The sequence below is a fragment of the Callithrix jacchus genome, chromosome 16 (genome assembly GCF_049354715.1).
Source record: "Callithrix jacchus isolate 240 chromosome 16, calJac240_pri, whole genome shotgun sequence".
NCBI lineage: Eukaryota > Metazoa > Chordata > Mammalia > Primates > Cebidae > Callithrix > Callithrix jacchus.
Window position 1 is genome coordinate 30,643,210 of NC_133517.1, and position 22,977 is coordinate 30,666,186.

At 42.5% G+C, this 22,977-nt stretch overlaps 1 protein-coding gene across 2 annotated transcripts in view; it reads right to left on the reverse strand.

Annotated features, from left to right (window-relative positions):
• Positions 1 to 22,977, reverse strand: part of SDC2 (syndecan 2) — a 113,941-nt gene that overhangs the window by 2,863 nt on the left and 88,101 nt on the right. For both annotated transcript variants that reach the window (XM_002759126.7, XM_017965469.4), the window contains exons 2-4: positions 16,472 to 16,583; positions 6,929 to 7,062; positions 434 to 569 (exon numbers count right to left, since the gene is read on the reverse strand). In XM_002759126.7, coding sequence (XP_002759172.1) covers positions 434 to 569; positions 6,929 to 7,062; positions 16,472 to 16,583 — 382 coding nt within the window. The remainder of the gene's footprint in view (positions 1 to 433; positions 570 to 6,928; positions 7,063 to 16,471; positions 16,584 to 22,977) is intronic.

Sequence of the window (22,977 nt, forward strand, 5' to 3'; positions counted from 1 at the left end):
ATTTGCACTTCCATCCAATTAAGTTAAAATAGAAACAACATTCTTAACACCCTGGGGCAGTACTTAAGTGAACTGCCTTCCCGCTAAAGAACTTTTCTTTATTTTGAAATGTAGGATGCCTTAGAGCAAGACTGATGGATTTACCCACTCGGCCATCTCTCTACATCCAGCTGCTCTGGATCAATTCAGATGTTAACTTTCCCTCTTCTAGGCTACCTCCCATCACCTACCTAATGGCTGGCCAAGGGGTAGGTTGAAGGAGCTGGCAGACAATAATGACAATGTTTGCTGAGCCTCTTGCTTCTTTCCCTGGAAGGAAGGGCCCTCAAGACTGCTTCCAGTAGAAAGGTGATAGCAAGCTTTGCTGCACTTTTAAATATCACTCAGACTAACAGAGGCCTATGTAGGCACCCTCCCACCTGACGCTACTCACCTGCTAAGACTTCTGTTCGTTTAAACAGACTGTCTGAGTGTTTCTCAGTATACACATTTGTATCCTCTTCAGCTGGGTCATTTTTCCTTTCTGAGTCAGAGAGGTGACCTTTCTCTTTGTCAGTTTCCTCAGGTGACTGGTATGGGAAACAGGGAAAGATTACATTGATTTAAGAAAATGTGCTGGAAAGAAGAAATAATAGATGAGTATATTCCAAAATTCTTTTTTTTCCCCAAAGAATGAGTTTAGGAAATAAGTGGAATAATCACTTGTGTGATGATTATAGCAATGGGTGAGTGTCATGACGGACACATGTAGTTCACGGTTTTGCATAACACCCATTGCATGATCAGGCGAGACACAGAGCTAGTGGGTTCACAATAATCCTAAGGATATGGTGAGGCTGTTTTAGGGAACATTCTCTAAGATCGCTACTTTTTCACCACTCTTCTGACTTCAGGTCCCCATCTCCCTCCAACTGTGCCAGCCCAAAAGCACTCCCCCAATTCTCCTTACTCCTTCACTTCAGATCTATACAGAGCACTACGACAACAGCTCCTTTTCAGATATTCTCTCATGCCTGACCGAGCTTTTCCTGTCCCCACTCTGTGGGGAACAACCCCCACAGAGCCTTACTCCTAATGCTTCCCCTTAGTCACATTACCTTCAGCAACCCTGGACCAGGACTTCCGGGGACTTGGGTTATCCAAGTGGCTTCTCCCTGACCATACCATACTTCCTTTTTGCACGTTGGCTTCCTCACCTGTCTAATGAATGACACTCAGAGGGTCTCAGACACTCCACAATGCTCAAGTAGAAATCTACAGGAATACCTCTCACAGCCTCATCTCTAGTCAGCATTATTCCCAACAAGCCAGCAGCCTGCAGGACATTAACTGCTGGCTGCACCACCTTTAACTCTACTCGTCAAGTCTAAGTAGTCATTAACTCATTGCTGAATCAGATCAGCCTTCTTTTCTATTCCCATTAATGGTGGCGTATTTGGGGGTGTTCCCAAGCTATCTATTTGGGCACATTTTATATCATATGTTTTCCATGTCACAGCACTGTCAATCTGCCTCCCACCATGCTCTCACACTACATTCTCCATGATATGTTTTCCATGTCACAGCACTGTCATTTGCCTCCCACCATGCTCTCACACTACATTCTCCCCTTAGGCTCTCATTGCCACAGCTTTGTTCAGGTCGCTAGCACATCACACTCCAGCTCCTGTCCTGCATCGACCTCAGAACTGCATGTGTTGGGTAGCTCCCAGTCCTCCCCCAACATGCCACTTATTCCCAGCAGAAAACACTGTGAGGCCATTTCCACCACCTCTTCATTATCAAAAACGATTCTTAACATCTGTGCTACAGTTCAGCAGTCCCCAACCTTTCCATGATGGGAGGGTAGGGGTGGGAATGAAACTATTCCACCTGAGATTCTCATAAGGAGCACAACCTAGATCCCTGGCACGCGCAGTTCACAACAGCGTTTGCGCTCCTAGCTCCTATGAGAATGGGGCGCCTCTGCTGACCCGACAGTAGGCGGAGCTCCATTGGTATTGCTCACTCACTTGCAGCTGTGCTGCCTGATTCCTAGCAGGCCACCAGTACTGGTCCGTGGCCCTGGGGCGGGAGAGGACCCACTGCTCTAGTTCATGCAATTCTATCCCCAGTCCAAATGTTTCACTTCTTTTACTCTGTTTGTACTTAATGAAGCCTTCTCTGATCTTTTACCTCCCTAAACCCCAGAATTATTTACACAGAAATGATGTGTTGCCTTTCTAACTCTCAGCACCATCACTGGCCATCTTATGTGAATCACCCAAGGTTCCACTGATCCACATTAGCTGAAAGGCATTAAAAAATAATAATAATAAAAATACAGGCCTACTACTAGAGGTTCCATTTCAATGGGTCTGGGGTAAGGAAGCTGGCACTGATTTTGATTGCTATTTAAGTTTTCCAGACAACTCCGTAGTTTAAGAACCAGTGGGTTAGAGAAGTCCCATTCAAAGGAGTTGTTCCTTCTCTAACAGTCTGAAGTTCTTGTTGGCCAACACCACTCATGAAAACACTGTCAACTTCAGTTGGGGTTTAAAGACTAAATGTGGCTGGGTGGGGAGCCCAGGGTGACAGGATCATTCGAGATCAGCCTGGAAAACATACTGAGACTTTGTCTCTAAAAAAAATTTTTTTTAATTAGCCAGGCATGGTGCTGCGCACCTGTGGAGGATCTCTCGATCCCAGGAGTTGGAGGCTGCAGTGAGCTCTAATTGTGCCACTGCATTCTAGCCTGGGTGACAGAGTGAGACCCTGTCTCAAAAAAAAAAAAAAAAAAAAAGACTGCAGACAATAATCCTTCTCAGCTCTACTACTCTTCCTAAGTTCCTAAGAGCTTCCTACCCTCTTCATGAGGACTCCACAGAGTCTAACATACCATGGCTCCGCAAAGTAATTGATTGCTTTCCGAAGGCTACAGCTCATCCAAAATGGCAGCCTGCTAGTTAAGTTATGCTGCTTAAAGAGCATAATAAGAAAAGACCTCACCTTCTTGGGTTGTGCAAGTAGCTCCTGTGGGACCCCGACCACATCATACCTCTTTTCTGCACCTTAAGGCCACCCTCATTGCTAGGAAGGGCCATAAGCTAGACCAGGGGGATCCATTTGCACTCTAGGGTATGTAAGATCAATATCCCTGTCAGCAGAACGCTAGGCTTCCACTGAAGGTGGTATGTAATAAAGTATAATAAAGGGTAACTGTCGTTCCCAAGTTGCAAGAAACTCTGTACTACCCTAAACCTCAACTTGCCATGATTTGCAAAAAGCAGAGGTCATAGAGAAATGTTCATTTCACCGGTGCACAATTTGCACGGAAAACATCACTGTCCTCTCTATTACTAAGAGAGAATAAAATCTGATAGGCCTTCCCAGGCCTTCAGGTACCAAAGTAAAGCCAAAGAGGGCAGCTCATTGGCAGTATTTTTCCTGAGTTTTTTTTCTATTCTTCTCATGAAAAGCCCATCATTAATTGGCTGCCTGGTGGAAGGAAAGGTAACAGATCAGAGAATGAATTACCTGGGTTCTAGTCTAGAAACCTTTCTCTGCTCATTAGACTGCTTTGCTATTATAGGTTACAAAAGGGAAGAAAAATCTCAAATAGGTGAATTCTCAGGTATGTGACTAGGGAGAGAGGTATACAAGTTCTGGTGGGAATGAAATGGACACAAATAGTTACTGTCATATGAGAGACTGAGTTTAATGTATCCATAGCCACATCATCTTTGTCCTATTATTATTACGAATCATATGGTTTCACCTGGGATTTTTGAGTCCCTAAGATCATTTAAGAGAATTGATCTTTTCAGTTTCCTCTGATTCAGCCTCTGATCTGGCAAGCAGAACAAGGCGTGCAATCAGGGATCTGAGAGCGTGAGGACTGAAGGACTCCATGGAACTGGAGACACCCTACAGCTGGAGATGCACCAGCCTCAAGCTGCTCTCGGTGGAAAATTCATTTCTGAAGTAAAAATGTTTTATCGCATGGAAGCAGAGGCTTGACTAAGAAGAAACCATTTTGCAATATGGAACAAATCTGAAATACCTTAACTCTTGTATGAATATATGTGCAAAATGCAACTACAAAAAGGCAGCAGGGGCGATTAAATGAGGCCAAGTAAAGATCTGCCACATCCCTATCTGATTGTCTGGATGCCATGGAAATGGAACAGAAGTAAAAGCTTATGAGTGATGCTCTGCTCAAACAAATAACGAGATTTCTTTTTTACATTTTAGTCGCTTAAATTTACAACAAACTAGATAGGATATCTGTAACAGTGACATTAATGCCACTGTGAGACCAATTCAAAAGCAAACTCTACACTAATGGTATCCTAAAGGCAATGTTCAATTCAGCCGTACCACACAAACAGCAAAATGAAAAATTTTCTCATTATTATTCATGTTATTCATGATCAATATTATCATTATCAGTGCTGAGAGCAGCATTCAACACACAATAAATAGCACTCATATATGGATGAATTTTTATTATTACTACATTGAACACAAATGATAGTAGGAATATAAATGTATTAAAATCTTTTGGGCTCCTTCATTTTTAAATTCACCTGCCAAACTTCTATATTTTTTATTTCAGTCTGATGCAATTACTTCCTAAGACCGATTTTTCAAAACGTAAATTAGTGGTCGGTCCATTGTTAACAAACCAAAACTCTATGTCAAATTAAGTCATGCTTAGGGTACAACTCTTTATCACTACAAGCCAAAACTCACCCAGGAGAGTTTCTTCCCTCAAGCTAGTGAGCCCTAACTGTTGCTGACTTCAACAGACTTAGTCAAGAGAAGCGGTCAAATAAAAATGTGGTAAAAGTCAAATGCATCTTTAGTAGATAGTAGATAACTGCTACACACTCTGAGGCATTCAGTCTTCCTACCACCAATTGCACCTGGACTTTTCATTTCTCCCTTTCTTTTTTTGTTTCATTCACTCAACTGATATATTGATACCATAGCTTATATGCATGGACCCAGCACATGCCAGGCAAGTCAGCCTCAATTCTCACAGGGCTCTCCTTGCCTTCCTACCACCTGGCTTGTGAAATCAGTCTACCACTAACAGTAATTGACCCTTCTTGGTCCTACAGAGAGCACTTCAATCTGGAAAGGGCTGGCTTCCCGGCTGTTCCACATCTGCAGAAACCCATCCAGCTGTGCCATTCACCATTCCAGTCACACACACTGGGGGGGATGGAGGAAGAGGAGGAAGAACAAATGTAAGAGTAAGAAAAGCCCACATGTATTCCTGCCTGAAGAGGGGATGCTTCTTACTCCAAGGAAGGCCTGTCACCACCTTCATCAAACAGCCTTCCATATCCACATCCTGTCTGCTGCTAAAGCTTGGCAGCATCTCATTTCTAATCAACAGATGGGTGAGCTCCAAAAGGAGATGCTTGTGCTTCTGGGTTTTCATAAACTGTATGTTAATCCTGCACTGACTGCAAAGTCTACCACTACAGTTATTACACGTGCTCACTTGGTGAATTGGCTTGGTCTCTTCCACCCCACCACATTCAGTGAATGCTTACAGAATGCTGACTAGGTCTCAGGTGTCATGCTACACACACCCACATTTCATCTTCTTAACGGACCCTAGGAAATGGGTTCAGAAGATAAGAAACATAGACAGGACCCAGGATTTGAAATTTAGGTCTTTGCCAGACTTTCATATGAATGTTCTAACTTCAGTGGGTTACATATTAGCAGATGGTCAGCTAACTGCAATATTAACAAGGTCAGAATCACAATCACAAGCTCCAAGTTTTCATTAGCTGGTCATTTTACTCAGTTCTAAGGCCAAAGACCTTTTTCTGAATAAGTCAGCTTTCAAAATGAATCTATATATACATGTACATATGTATACATACAGATGTTCATCATCATTAAGAGAGGTCAAGGATTACATATACTGATGGTAGGCCTAAGAACACTTTGAGAAATGACTTATTGAGACTAGGACCACCTCAAGACATAACCACTTCTTATTATATAATCTGCAAACCAGGAAACTAAAGAAACAGGGCTTTGCTTCTTAACTGGGCTTCAGACATTCCTTAAGGAAGGCTGAAACAGTGCACGGTGGCTCATGCCTATATCCCAGCACTTTGGGAGGCCAAGCCTGGTGGATCACGAGGTCAAGAGATCAGGATCAGCCTGGCCAACGTGGTGAAACCCCACCTCTACTAAAAATACAAAAACTAGGCCAGGCGCGGTGGCTCACACCTGTAATCCCAGCACTTTGGGAGGCCGAGGCGGGTGGATCATGAGGTCAGGAGATCGAGACCATCCTGGTCAACATGGTGAAACCCAGTCTCTACTAAAAATACAAAAAATTAGCTGGGCACAGTGGCACGTGCCTGTAATCCCAGCTACTCGGGAGGCTGAGGCAGGAGAATTGCCTGAACCCAGGAGGCGGAGGTTGCGGTGAGCCGAGATCGCGCCATTGCACTCCAGCCTGGGTAACGAGCAAAACTCCATCTCAAAAAAAAAAAAAACTAGCTGGGCGTGGTGGCGCATGCCTGTAATTCCAGTTACTCGAAAGGCTGAGGCAGGAGAATTGCTTGAACCCGGGAGGCAGAGATTGTAGTGAGTCATGTAGAAAATGTAAAAAATAGTGGTATATAATCCGGGCCTGGATGACAGAAATCATAAGTGGGTAAATACCAAAATGATCAAAAAGAGTAAGGAAGAGCCATTTATAACACTACCACGAAAAGACCATTTGTCCTTATACAATTTTAAATGGGGCCTCTTAAAAGAACTGCTGTGATACATAGTTCTTGATGGGTAGCTCCAAAAAGAAGAAAATGAAATAATGAAAAAGGGACTCTCATATACAGTCAGTAAAGTGAAGCATTTATAATAACCTGATAATGCAATGCAATCCAATGCAATGCAAAACAGAACACACCTTTGTCTGAGCAGGTATCTTGTTCTGTATATTCAGCGTCATGGTTTCCACTTTTGGAGCAGCACTAGTGAATGGTATCTTTGGCAGTGGTCGAGATGTTGTCAGCTCTGGACTCTCTACGTCCTCATCAGCTCCTGGAAAAATAGGCAATCATGACACAGATGTCTCCATGATCAGGTACTATTGCCTGAGTTGACACTGACAGAATCATGTTCTTTCAAAATGGGGGCTCCTTAAGACTTCAGCACAAAGCTTCCTGTGGTCTTCACACCATGAGGAAGAAGAGATTTCAAAGGTGTCTGTGGGTAGCCTGGCAAGTTTTTCCTTAATATTATTATCCTCAACACTCAAGTATCCCTTCTTTCACTTGCATGTTTCATTCTCCCTGCTTGACAAGATTTTTTCCAATCTACACGGAAACATGTTCCATTTCCGTTTTAAGAATACAACAGGCGGGGTGTGGTGGCTCACATCTGTAATCCCAGCACTTTGGGAGACCGAGACAGGTAGATCATGAGGTCAGGAGATTGAGACCATCCTGGCCAACATGGTGAAACCCCATCTCTACTAAAACTACAAAAATTAGCCAGGCGTGGTGGCGCGCAACTGTAATCCCAGCTACTCCAGAGGCTAAGGCAGGAGAATTGCTTGAACCTGCAAGACGGAGACTGCAGTGCGCCGAGACTGCACCACTGCACTCCAGCCTGGCCAATAGGGTGAGATTACGTTTCAAAAAAAAAAAAAAAGAACATAACAAAACAAAACACAAAACAGGAAAACCCTCCCATGGCTGACTCCTTATTTCATGTGAGTTCCTGACCTCTCTCCCCATTTTACAGGCAGATTCTTCCAATGGGGGTGGTACTCACTAGCTCTTGTCCTCATCATCTTCTCCACACTACATTCTACTCCCTCCAGGAGCATTTTCCCTGTCATCACTATTACTACTGTATTGTTAAGGTCACAAGTATCCACAGTACCCAATGGCACTTTTCAGAATCGCCTTCCTCTTGTAGAACTTCCTAGCACAATCACACATTGTCAAGTGCCATCTGAAAAACCCTATTTCTTTGGGCTCTTATGAGTTCCTGGCTTCCCCCTCACCTTTCTGGCTTTTCTAAGTCTCCATTCTGGTTTATCCTCTTCTACCTGAACACCAAATATCAAAGAGTGTCTGAAGGTCTGTCCCTAGGTCTCTTCTTACTCTACACTTCTTCCCTCATCCATGTCCATAACTTCAATAAGGGATGATCTAAGCACAGATGATACCTAAATTTACATCCTTGGCTTTTACCACCCCTCTCAAAGTCAGATTCATATATCCAGTGGGCTACCTGGCATTTTCACTTGAATGACTAAAAGGTACAACATACCTCTAAACATGTCCAAACCAGAACTCATGATCCTTTTGTCTTCTCCCCATGTGACCTTGTAGTGACTGAAACCCTCTGTTCCTATACACCAAAAACTCTGACTTCCTCTTCCTCACCTTGTTTTTGAATCCATTATCCAGTCCTATTATCTTCTTATTATCCCTCCACTCCTAACACCTTTCTATAGTTCCAGAACCACCACTGCAATCCAAGCCACTGTGACCTTTCCATAAACCACTGTACCTGCCTTCTTCCTAACAGGCCCCATTCAGCCCAGTCCTCTGGCCACAAATTGTCTACTGACTTCATCATCCCCTTGTTTAAAGATCTTACAATGGTCCCCCACTGCTCTTGGAAAAAATATATTAAGAAATGCCTCAGCCCAGGCTTGTGTGATCCAGCCCCTGACTCGCCTTCTCAGCTTCCTTGAGCATCATTTACCATGTGCTCCAGCCATGGCATCCTAATCCTTCTGCCAGAAAATCTCACCTACTTAATTCCTAATCTACCCCCAGACCTCAGGGAAAACCTACCCTCTGTATTAGGTCAGAGATCTCTGTTAAATGGTTTTTTAGCACCACCCTTCTTACCCTGATTGCACTTATTGCAAATTTATAATTATGCATTTGTGTGTGTAACTATTAATTAAAGTCTCCCCTACAAGACTGGAAACTCTGTAAGGCCAAGGAATTGCTCGCTGAGGGCCTAACATAGTGTCTAGGACATAACAGACTCTGATCTGGTATTTGTTCAACAAGTGACTTTCTGGGCATGATTTCTATTTGTTGTTGCTTTTTCACCAGAATAGCATTTGAGAATTTCTGACATTCAAATAAAACATTCCTTTTAAGTTGATCATTTGTCAAATTTGTAACAACTCAAACGAACTCAAACTCTAACAATAACCAGGCTTCCTCAGACAACAATGAATGATAAATACCTCTAAATTCCTCAAACAAAAGAAATTGGGTATTTTCCACAGAATAGTATCAATGCACTAAGCAGGTAGGAGAGCAACAGGTGACATGCTGGAAACATGTGCAATGGCTATGGTTCATTTCTTTCTTTTTCTTTTCTTCCTCTGTCACCCAGGCCAGAGTGCAGGGGTGCGATCATGGCTCACTGTAGCTTTAAACTTGCAGGCTCAAGCAATCCTCTCACCTCAGCCTCCTGAGTAGTTGGAACTAAATGTATGCGCCACCATGCCCAGCTAATATTAAAAAAAAATTTTTTGTAGACATGAGGTCTCAACTATGTTGCCAGGCTGGTCTCAGGCTCCTGAGCTCCAGGGATCCTCCTGCCTGGGTCTCCCAAAGTGTTGGGATTACAGGTATGAGGCAATGTGCCTGGCTCCTGGATGGTTCTTTTCTTAATATATCAACTGTCTCCTTTAATTTCAAAACATATACATTTACTATTATAGAGAAGAAACGGCAGGGCATGTTGGAATAAATGCAGAGTTTGGTATTTAAAAAGCAAACAAATCTACTACTGGTTTTGGCATCTATTAGCTCTGTACTCTTAGGCAAGTCATACTTGAGTCTTATTTTCTTCATCTGTAAAAGGAGCTTCTAATAACTAACCCATAAAGGTACATATATGTCACAGATACGTATCTCACAGACAGATACATATTTAAAGCATTCTGTATGCATGAACTGTTATATATACAGTTAATTAATAATGATGGGTCCAGAAATAGTACACTTTTTTATCAGCTGACTTAATTATCCATCAACATTTTACATATAATTTGCTTGATTTGTCCCTACAATGAATCATTTTCTTAAAAAGAATAAAACTTCAATGAGAAATGAAAAATTTCAAGCAAGAGCTTTTAAAGACCCCCTTGTTTCCCAAGTTATCAATATGAGTCATTAACATAGAAGAGGGATGAATCTGTATGAGGGAAGAGATTTGTAAAGTAGAAAATTCCCCTTAAGCTGGCACTTTTAAAGTTAGAGACAGGGTTGGGCACGGTGCCTCATGCCTGTAATTCCAGCATTTTGGGAGGCCGAGGAGGGTGGATCACGAGGTCAGGAGATTGAGACCATCCTAGCTAACATGGTGAAACCCTGTCTCTACTAAAATGCAATTAAAAAAAATAAAATACAAAGAATTAGCCAAGCATGGTGGCATGTGCCTGTAGTCCCAGCTATTCGTAGGAGGCTGAGGCAGGAGAATTGCTTGAAGCCGGGAGGCAGAGGTTGCAGTGAGCTGAGACTGTGCCACTGCACTCCAGTCTGGGAGACAGAGTGAGACTCCATCTCAAAAAAAAAAAGTAAGAGACAGACGGGCAATCTATCTCAGATGGCTCCGTTGTTTTTATTATCATTACATGCAAAATCAGAGTTTAGATTGTGTGAAGGACATCTCTTGGGTTTTTAAAAGGCTTTTCTCAGCTACTCAGGGTGCACAGCCTATGGGGTAGCCCTGCAAAAAAATTAAAAATTTTAAAAAAGGCTTTTCTCTACAAAAGATCTTAGCTTTTTGTCTTTGAACTGTGCTGAGTGATTCAAAATGGGTTTATTCTAAGCCTGTTTCACAAGTATTTATACATGATTTGTAGGTAAGATAATATAACTGGTTTATGGAAAAAACTGAGTTTAGTTCTAAAATTCATTTTCTCAGGCCTTAGCTTGTTTATAAACTATCATGTAAATGGGTTGTTTTCCTCTTGCATTCCATTTTTGTGTTCTTTTGCATCTTTTGCAATACTTAGATACTAATAATTGTTTCATATTATGGTTATTGTGAAGGAAGAAATGAAATTTGTGCCTAGGGATGTAAATTATTTCTGAGCACATAGTGAAATTATTGAGCAAAAACTTGAAAGGTTTTGGGTATTTTATAAATAACATTCCTCTGTATGTCATGTATCATCTCAGACTAGTGAACAATGTAGAGTGTAACATGAAGTATATACAATGAAAGTAAAAATGTTTGTGGTCCAAAAAAAAAAAAAAAAAAAAACATTAACCCTCTTGCTCAAACCAGAAATCTGGGAGCCCTGCTAAGTACGTCCTCCTTCAGGTCCCACTGTCTGAAACAGACTACCCCAAGGCCTGTTCTCCCTGTCTGAAATAGACTACCCTAAGGCCTGTTTCCACCTGGGAAACTTCTGCTCACACTAAGTCCAGCATCAATGTCGCGCCCTCTCTGAAGGCTTCCTTGATCTCTCCATCAGGGCACTGTTTCTGTCTCTATGTTCCCATGCTCATTCTCTTATCTTTTTTGTTATGTATTTATTTAGAGATGGAGTTTCACTCCTGTCACCCAGGATGGAGTGCAATGGCATGATCACGGCTTACCGCAACCTCTGCCACCCGGGTTCAAGCGATAACTCCTGACTTACCCTCCTAAGTAGCTGGGATTACAGGCATGTGCCATCATGCCTAGCTAATTTTTGTATCTTTAGTATAGACAGGGTTTCATCATGTCAGGCTGGTCTTGAACTCCTGACCTCAGGTGATCCACCAGCCTCTGCCTCCCAAAGTGCTGGTATTACAGGCATGAGCCATCGCTCTGGGCCTTATTATTTTTTTTAAATAACATTTTCTTTTATTTATGGTGTAAATGTGTGTCCCCAAAATCCATATGTTAAAACCTAATCTCCAACGCAATTGTATTAAGAAGAGGGGCCTTTAGGAGGTGATTAGGTCATCAGGGCAGGGCCCTCACGGAATGGAATTAGTGGCCTTTTAAAAGAGACCCGAGGGACACTGTCCCCTTGCCATGTGAGGATGCAGCAAGAAGCCACCATCTAAAAAGCAGAGAAAAAGCCCTCACCAGACACCAAATCTGCTGTGCCTTGATCTGTGATTTCCCTGCCTCCAGAACTGAGACCAATAAATTTATACTCTTCATAAACTACCCGGTCTAAAGTATTTTGCTATAGCAGCCTAAATAGACTAAGACAACTTATAAAAATAATATGTTTTTTAAAAGCACATTTGCATGTATGAATTTGGAAACACAGAAATACATAAAGGAATAAATAAAATTATCCTATCACCAGAGAAAACACTGTTAGGTTTTATTTACTGAAGTGTCCTTAGAACCTAGAATGGTGCCTGTTCCCCATGTACTGAGTGGTTAAGAAATACTTCCTCAATAAATAAATACCAGTGTGTCTTCTCCCCTTCTAATGAGCTTTTCATTTTTGACATGACAGTCCCACACTCTCAGAACTCTTGTGTCTCAGAATGTTCCTGTTTTATAGTATCCTGTTTTTGTGCCACTGTTTGAACATCTGCTTTCTCTTTGAATTTACTATGTTTTTCTGTAAATTTTCTTTTTCCTGTAAGTGGCTACCCTCTTCCAATTTGGGGGTTTCTCTTTCTCTCATGTTACAAGTTTCCCCTAAATGTCTGGGGAACCTTGGCTGCCTATTTACACTGAAAAGGGCAACACTGAAAAGCGGACTAGAAGCTTTGAGCACACAGGAAAGGTGTGTCCAACATGGGCATCGTCGATTCATATAGAGCTGTGTGTTTTGTTGGAAAGCTCCCAATGCCACTCTCTTTGAGTTGGTCCAGCTTCCCAGAGGGGAGCCTCCCAGTCCCCTACCCAAAGGGTAAAGGACAGACTGCTAGTGTTCTAGGAACTGACTGGAAGATGACAAGACAACTGGGAATCATACCACATTAAATTATTCTGAATCTAAGAATCATTCTCCCTGTTTTACATAAGGTACCCCCAGCCCCATCTGTTCTGAAATACCCTCAGCCTTCAGATTTCCTCTGAGGTCAAGGAATATGAGCCCCTTTGCTGCATGACAGAGGAAAGGAATCAGGGGATCTACTTGCTTCTTAAACCGACTTCTGGCCAATCATCCTGAGTTTAAGACCACTCTAACCCTCCATTTAATGCCACCAATTCCTAGGTCCCATGAGATTCTGCTGTGTTAACTGGGTTGCTTCTTGGCTCTCCCCACTGGCGACCAACTCGGCCTTCTGAAGCCTGCCAAGTCTGCCACCACTAGCTCATCTTCTTCCCAGCTTTCTAAACTTCATGGCTTTTGCTTCCTTTACTGTTTTGTTTGTCCTTATGAGTTTATACCCAATTCTTTTATCACCAATTTAGTTGAGTATTGAAAGGATAGTGTTCAATCTGCCATCTTTAACCAAAGGTCTGTATTTTAATTCTTGAATTTTGGTTACACAGTACTTTCCTGTATTATGTCACCCATCACAGGGTATCACAATGATTATTTCTCATGTTTTTATTTCTTTCATTACACTCTTGGTCCCCTACAGATGAAGACCAAGTCTTTCTCATCACTGTGCCCCAAGAGCATGGCGCAGTGCGCGGCACACAACAAATGCTGAGAAAGTCCCCTCTGGGCCTTCAGCCATTTCTTCCAATCCACTTGCTTTTCTACTGGACAGCTTGACAGAAGAAGGGACAGATGGTACACCAGCCAAACCATGGGGTATTTTTAAGCTGGAATCGGGCATGAGCTAGGCAAGGCCTCTTAATTCTAGAAGGGGTTTATGACACAAGGAGGCAGCACAGCAAAGGAATGAAAGAAAACACACTCTCATGCCCAATTCCCTTACTTTCTCACTATCCTGGCTCCATCACTTTCTAACAGTGGGACCTGGGGCAAGTCAATCTCTCTGTGCCTTATGTTTTCTAATGGGAATCATCAAAATAATAACAGCCTCTATCCTTTCAAAGATGTTATAGGGATGTCAGAGCAGTTCCTGACACACAGTTAATGCCTTTACAAATTTTAGCTAAAAGTACTGCTGCTTAATGCTAGAAAACAACATTCCCAGCTCAGTGTAAGGTGGTTTCCAAAGTCAAGAACGAAGCTCTTTCACATCTTCACAGCAGTGATCTGCCTAAGGCTAGAGCCTCGGCGGAAGCATTATGAGGCCCACGTTTAAGCCTCAGCTTGATCTATCTGATCAGTGGGTTCAGGATTTCAAACAAGCCACCCCAACTCTCTTTTCCCTGGATGGGGGCCCGGGGGTCTGTAGAGGTTGGTGAAGTCATTTTGCTGATTTGCTAAGGCTGTCCTTAAGTTTAATTTAAAGAAAACAGTATACTTCAAGCAGATTTTCTTTACATTAAACTTAAGGACAGTCTTAGCAAATCAGCAAAATGACTTCGCCAACCTGTACAGCCCTCCAACAACTCTTAGATTCTAAGATCTGTGAAATAGGAATAAAAAAAAAGTGTCAACATTTATCATTTCCTGGGACATATTGAAGACGACAGTTACAAAGTACTCTTGAGGTGCTAGAAAAAAAAGAGGTGCCATGAGTGGAAGATATTTATAGAGCCGTGGGCTATGAAGAACAACTCTTTCCACACTCATTCTGCGTGTGTGATATATATCACTCTCCCAAGAATAACTAGCGTTATTTTTACATTAGGACTGCATTGTAAGCTCATTGTTACTAGGTCAGCAACCACCTTTCTTGCCTTTATCAGACTTTCTGCTTTTCAATTTAAAACACTCATGCTTACATGGCTAGATTTCTACCAAAGACAACTTATTTTAATTTGTTCTGGGTCATTCTGAAGCCAAGGCCAAACTGATCAGAAAAGTTATAGTGAATGTACATGTCTACCAAGGCGTGGAATCTGTTATAAAAACCCTGAAGCCAAAAAGGTCTGGATAAGTCCTGCCTACCATGGTGCTGACCACAAATTCCTGATTTGACTATTAATTATGTATGTGAAAAGCTCTTCATTTTTTTGAGTTTCTTGGGGGTTGATTTGGTTTGGCTCTGTCCGCGACCAAATCTCATCTTGAACTGTAGTTCCCATAATTCCCACATGTTGTGGGAGGGAGTTGGTGGGAGGTCACTGACTCATGGGAACAGTTACCCTCATGCTGTTCTCATGATAGTGAGTGATTTCTCACAAGATCTGATGGTTTCATAATGGGCTTAACCCCCCTTCACTCATACTTCTCTCTGCTGCCAGCATGTGAAGAAGGACATGTTTGTTTCTCCTTCTGCCATGACTGTGAGTTTCCTAAGACCTCCACAGGCATGCTGAACCGTGAGTCAATGAAACCTCTTTCCTCTATACATTACCCAGTCCCCGTGTTATTAGCAGGGTGACAGCAGACTCATACAGGGGCCATTCCTAGAACAGGGGAAATATTCATCAGTTATGGTAGATCACAAATGTGACCATAATCCCTTATTCCTCCTTGTACATATCCTCTGTAAATGTGACTTTATGAATCCTTTCACCAAGAAGTGGAGTCTGTTCTGGTCTTCTCACTTTCTTCAACCAATAAAATGTAGTAAAAGTGATGCTGTGCCAAGTTCTATGGCTTGGCTGCAAAAGGCTTTGCACACTTGTACTTGCTGTCCCTGTGGAAAAATGGCTGGCCTACTGGAAAACGAGAGACAACATGAACTGGACCCAAGTCTGCTCAGCTTCCCCAGAGATAAGCATATTCGAAGGCTGCAAACTCAATCTAAAGCTGTACACTCAACCTGTAGCTGACCATGACATGTGAGGGAGCCCAGTCAGTCCAGCCTACATCGCCAACCTGCAGAATCATGAGTTAATTGAATGACTGTTACTTTAAGCCACCAAGTTTTGGGGTGGTTATGTAGCCTTAGAGTTGTAATAGGTAACTATTAATAATATACTAAGGAATCTGAGGATGTCACTACATAATCATTTTACTTGGCTGTTGCATTTTTCTCCTCCAATACCATAGAAATAAAAAAGTTTAACTTCTTGGTCTCATCTATAATTTTTAACATAGGATAGGTGGTTTTATAAAACTAGTGCTTGAGGGATTTCTTGAAGGGTGGTTTCCATGACATCACTCTGAAAGTCTTAATCATAAAATTAAAAGCTAATGTTGACAGAGCACTATGTCCCAAGCCCCTAAAGCTAAGAGCTTTAGATGTGTCAACTCCCTTTTTATCCTCACAACAACCCTATGGTAAGATTCATTGTTACCTTTCATTTTATAAGTGAGGAAACTGAGGCTCAGCAAATAAATTCTCAAGATCTCACAGCGTTAAGTGGCAGAGAGAGCTAGAATTAGCACCCAGGCCCTTTGATTCCAAAGACCATGACCTTACCCACTGTGCATCCTGCCTGTCTCCTTGAAGTAAGCACAGTAAAATGTGTGTGCTCACATGCCTGGAAAATGAGGTCCAGTGTTAAGAAGCAACCACCTTACCCGAGCCAGATGCAGAAGCGTAGTCATCGTCATCAATAGGATAAACTCCTGAAGCGTCTTCAATGGAGCTGTTGTCAAGGTACATGTCTTTATCAGACGTCAGCTCTGCTCTCTAAGAAAGGAAAGACAAAGGAGTCAGGATGGCGAGAGAAGAAGAAACACACTTGTGTATCTGACTGTTGAGGTGCATACTGCAGTGACCACCCCTCTGAACCACCCCTTCCATGGTCCTCTGAATCCACATCTCTGGCCACAGTCTTCCTCAGGCACCCTGACAACTTACAGCAATTCAAGGGGTGAGCATGGACTAATGCCTGCAAGGGAAGCCTACATCACTTAAACCAGTAGAATGAAAACAGTTCGAGACCTAAACTCTTGGGCTATTTTGTAACATTCCACTAAACTTACCTGATTTTCAGCTGTCCCAATGCTAGTTAATAGCCATCTTGGCCATTTTCTACGTCACTCCCTTACTGGAAAGGGAATGAAACATTTAGGACTTTCTTGAGGATGTATGGAAAGCTATTACACCTTAGCTTAGGCTAAATAATCACCCAGGGATCCATCAAATCCTACCAGTGCTTGCAGGCCTGGCCATGCTCAGAACTTCACTGCTACACAGGAGAGCTCCCCAATCACACAGGTCCCTGGGCCATGCAGGGCTTTCTACCCCAGCCCAGACCTGTGCTGAGGCCAGGCACAGTGCCCAGAGAGGAGCAGTGCCTGTGAGGCTCACGTGACAGGGAGAAAACCCACCGCACACCTGCATCTAGGGCTCATTGGCTTAGCACAGCCTTAATGACAAATACAGATAAACCCACAGGAGCACATTCTCTTTCTATTACTGGCAACTAGTAATAGCAAATCACACACTTAATATGGAGAGGGATCAGTCACTAAGTATACCAGTTTCACAGCTTCTTAACTCTTCAGTAAGAATTCAGTATTCAAATTCAACTTAATCCTGCCAAAAGAAGAACTTGCATGAACTGGAGACAGAGTAGAGGTGTAAGACTTTAAAAAATGGTTTTAGTAAATTGATATTTTACCACCAGTATCTCACAAAAGCCCAGAAAAAATAAAAAATAAAGCAGACAGGCAGCTTTTAAACAATGCTTGTTTGGAAACAGGCAACACTCATTATTGCTCTGTTTTTAAAAATCATATAGAATGTTTGTTCCTAAAAGAAATTATAAAATAATGTTTCCCTTACTATATTGGCTTTCATTAGCTTTAATCTTAAAATAAAACTTTGTTCCAGCAGACGTGATTGGAACCTTTTTCAGAGGACAGATCCAACCCTCCATAACAGTACCACTTTATTTTCTCAGGTTTCAGCGGCTGGCTAAACCTGAGCCTACATTCTCCACCAGGCCTCTGTGCCAACTGACAGCAAAGTATGGGAATCTATTTTGTTTGAGCTATCGCATTTGTGGATTCTGAGAGCTAAAACCTTAGGGACGGGTGCTCCAGTGACCTGGCTCGCAGGCATCCAGCGACCACCCTGAGCCAAGAGTGTGCTCCAACTTTTCTGCTAGAACCATCAGAGCTTAACTCTGCAATCGGAGGAAGCCACCCTGTGTTACACTCATCTCCAAGGCTGTCACCATTCCAGACTGTAATTCCCAAAGCTTGTGAACTGTGACAGGAGCCCTCTGTTCCACAGCTCTGTCATCAACTGCCTCCTCTTAAGCTCTTAGCTCCTTTAAAGGCAAAGCTCCCCTCTTCCAATCACAGTGCTTCTCATACAGTAAACATACAGCTCAGTAAACATCACTTGGGTTGAACCATTGTTGGCGCTCCCAACTAAAAGCCATTCTCAGTTCTGGTTGTCTTAAACTTTGTCCCATTTACTTCCCTGGAGAACCTTCTAGTTTCCTCTCCCAAATCCTGTTTACTATGAAACAGGCTGTGACTTCTCTACTCCTTACACGCCTCCTAGTTATAAACTACTATTTTAGGATTTTGTAGCATAGGAACAGTTTAAGACATAAACGCTCACTATTACTGTTCATTGTTTCATGTGTATTTTTCTTGCCCCTTAGCAGAGTACAACTCATTGAAGGCAGGTTCTGAATGAACTGTGTGTGTTCTCCATCCCTCTCAAAATGCATGAGCACAAAATAAATATTTGCCTGATATTACTTAAACCAAACTGGCCTTGGACTCAGGTTTCAGAATTACATGTCACAAGACCTCCAGGATCCTTGTAGTTTAAAATCTCTCCATTTTAAGCCTAGGATCCCATCTGCCCCAAAACTCCTATAGCTTACGTTCCATCAATTTAAGTAACCTAGAGTCTTAAAAGTAAGCAAAATATTCCCTTTCCATATTACAAACTTGTTTCCCTTTTCTTAACATTGAATAACTTTCATTTTCCTGTTGGCTCTGCCAATAGAAGTTTGATGTGGCAAGGGTAAGATTGAGATACTTAATCCTTGTGTGTAAATTGAATTTCAATTCATTAGATGACCCAATTGTATAGACTAACACATCTGTCTCGCTAACAGGCAGATGGGCCAAAAATGCCTCCCAGAGAATTCTAGCCACCTTACCCTTCAAACACACTGGCAGCCTGACAAGCCAACTGATTTTTTGGGACAGCCGTTAGGCCAGTATTTCAGTATTGGGGTGGAAGTCAGGGTGTGTCTGGAGAAGCTGGCCTGCCCTTAGCCACTCAGCTACTTGGGGGCTCCAGGGCTCCAGGGTGGTCTCTGGGCTGACCAGATGTTTAATGTGTTTAAAGGCAGCCAAAGTGTGTTTCTCTGTGATCCAGGATGTGAAAATAATTTTGACATTAAAGTTCTCTCCCACTCTGATTTCAGGAGCACCAAGAACATAGGAGAAATTACCAATATCTTTCCATAAAGTCGTTTAATATAAAGCAGAGCCCTTTTCACTCTGTAGCAGATTATGAATACCTCCATTGTCTTTCCCTTTTAAAAAATAAAAAGTAAAAAAAACCTCTGCTCTCTGGACAAATTCCTTTTATGAAGACTCCACACTCTGTTCTGAAAGGGTTTCTGGAGTGGACATGTCTAGGAAGGGAAATCAGTTATACACCAATATTCCCTTGGGACAAGAAGAGAGGGATCTCCTCAAGGCCATGAAAAGGGTGATTCAGAACTACTGATTTTACACCTGGCAAAATGTGGTCAGCTTCACTGAGGAGAAAACCTTGGGACACTCTGTACACACTCCCTTACTCAGTGGGATCGTGACACTGAACAAAAACAACTGGAAGGAAATGTGCAGAAGCACAGAAGTCCAGAGCTGCAGCCTGGCTGTAGGGTTTCATAATGCGCCTGTTTAATTTGGGACTGACCATCGCTGTGAGGCAGTGCCAATACTGTTGGCTAACAGGGTCCAGAGTACAAGCTGGAAGAAAAACAAAGCTGGTCTTTCAGACCTTTCCCTTTTGGCTGATGCAAGATGTGAATACAGGAGAGCAAAGGGAAGCTGTGGAAAGCAACAAGGTATGACCAAGAGGAAAATATGTGGCAGACGGGGATAGAGGGCTCCATGGAATGCCACGTTCAGCCAGGGAAACCAAAGCACTACATAGACTCCATAGATGAAATTCCCAGAGGAGAATATGCATCCAGTTCAGTCGTGTAAATCCACAATGCCTAGAAGGAAGGCAAGATACATATTTGTCTCCTATCTCCACTCCTTCACCTCTGGTACCCCCCGGCTTGAGCTACCTCATCATGTTGGGCTTGGACCCGGCCTAAGGCCTCCTGACCTGGTCACTGCCCAAGTCTTTGTCTTGGAAGCCATCTATGCAGAGGAACAGTTCCTGAACTCAAACATCATCATATCACTCTCCTGCCTTTATTGGCTCCCTGCCACATATAGGATGACATAAAAACTCCTTGGCTGGGACTAGCACAGTGGCTCATGTCTGTAATCCCAGCACTCTGGGAGGCTGAGGTGGGTGGATCACCTGAGACCAGGAGTTGGAGACCAGGCTGGCCAACATGGCGAAACTCCTCTACCAAAAATACAAAAATTAGCCAGGCGTGGAGGTGGATGCCTGTAGTCCCAGCTACTCGGGAGGCTGAGGCAGGAGAATCACTTGAACCTGGGAGGCAGAGGTTGCAATGAGCTGAAATTGCTCACTGCACTCCAGCCTGGAGACAGCAACAAGACTGTCTCAAAAACCACCACCACCACCTCCTTAGACTGGAAGAAAGTTATTTACCAAGTGGCCTCAGTGGCCTCAGCTGCAGTTCTAGTGTCAGCTGCTGCTGCTTCCTCCACACGAACCCCAGGCACCAACACAAAAACACCAAGAGGAGATCTGGTGACACCAATTTCCTTCATATAAGAGCCCTAAGAGGAAATAAACTCCTTTAGGATGGAACATTTAGGAAAGCGGTAGTGATCTAGGCCTTCCACACCTGATGATAAAAATTTAGAGCTTGATAAACTGTTTCCGCCCAAACTTACATGGTATTTGTAATAAAATGACAAGAGCAAGTGTTAATTGAATACACAAAAGATCAAGTGTACTCATCTTGATTTTAGTCAGAAACATCACAAACCTGTCTATTTTCTCAGCAAAGACAATTTGTAGGATAGCAACTGAACAAATTCATTTGTTTGATTTTTCTCATGTAGTTAAAACGTACATTGAACAAACACTGTTTCAAACTGCCAGTGTGGAAATCTGTTATTTAGAAATTCAAAGCCTTGTTTGAAAAACACAATGTCTTATCTACTAAGCAGAGGTCCACGTGCTTTAAACCAGTGCAGCCAGCACTGTAAAGCTCAAAGCAGTAGATGTTAAATTTACTTTATGGCTTTAACTCAGGTTAGCAAGGAAAGCAGAAAGTAGAAAACTTAATTATGAATAACTCAGGCTCCCAGACCCAACTTCCTGAAAATTAGCCTTTGAACAGAAAAACAAAGTATCTATGTGGCCTAATCATACATTTCTATATCACATCAGAGACAACAAACGCCTAGATGATGCCTCTCGTTTTAAGGTAAAGGCACATCCAACCCCAATTATGCCTCAAATGTATATTAACTTTTGTGATGATTACAAAGTACCAAAAAGGCTACAACTGTAGCTTATCTTTCCATAAGTGACTCAGTAAACTATTTTATTACTAGAAACACACATTGTAAAGAAAATAATAATTAGCTGAAAATGTCTTTCACCCACACAGTCACTCATATGATATACCTGTCCTTAAGCTAAAGTTGCCAAATCTAACCTAGGTCTAGCCCAAAGGAGCATATAATTTTAGAGCTTGACTGGACACCACAGGCACCAAGATCACTGATTTATTTCAAAAATGAAGAAACAGAACACCAGAGTGGCAAAGTAGCTCAAAAGTCCTCTGGTCCAGCTAGTGGCCAAACTGGAGCCCGAAGCTCTTGACACCTACATGTGGGCTCTTTCTACTGCACTGGAATGCTCCACAACATGAGTGACATCAGACCACTCAGCCTTGGGTTCAAAAGGATTAGCTGTGGCTGTTAGGTGTTTATTATGTGCCAGGCATTTTGTGCTTAGCGTTTTATAAGCATTGGCTCATCTAATCATCTCAACAATCTCCAAGGACTACCTAGGAACTGAGGCTTGCCTGAAGTCATACAGCCCAAAAGTAGGGTGTTGAGACCTCAAAATGTGTGTCACTGAGTGTGTTCAATGCACTGCCTACCACGCCCCACCCTTTTCCTTTCACACATAATCATAATAAAGGCCCAGGGAAGAACTACAATAAAGAGTTGTGTTAAACTTGGCTTAATCCAGGATTTTCAAACTTTGATCATGGAAATTCTCCCCCCTAGAATATCAATTTAACATCTTTCAGAATTAGCATTCTTGGCATCATACATGGGGAAAAAATTGCACTGAGAGTTTTGAGCTCTGGCTTAACAGTTACTTCTCTGCCTAATGCCCCTCAAATTTCCTACATGGAGGATGCCTGAAACCATCTACACCAATTGTCATTCATTCATTTTCATTCATTTCTAACAAGCAGGTGCCCCATGCAAACTCAAAATGTAACAGAAGGAAAGAACCTTTTGTTTACTGTTCGAAAAAGATATCCTTGTCCTTGAATATGTTAGATATGGCTGACTTATAAGCACACGCTGTTGTCTTTACTAGCACTTATTTTAAGGATTTATTTACAGAGAACTATCTAGTATGTAGTAGTTTAGGCTTACCTTATTATCCTGTATATACATACAAACCATCCATGGAAAAAAAGCGAAGGTCAAAGGTTGGGTCACACATGAAAGAAAATTCTTAAATCCCCCTACATAAGAAATTCTTAAGAAAAGTCTTTGGGCTGAGCACAGTGGCTCACACCTATATCTCAGTACTTTGGGGGGTTGAAGTGGGTGGATCGCCTGAGGTCAGGAGTTTGAGACCAGCCTGGCCAACATGGTGAAACCCTGTCTCTACTAAAAATACAAAAAATTAGCCAGGCGTGGTAGCAGGTACCTGTTATTCCAGCTACTTAGGAGTCTGGGGCAGGAGAATC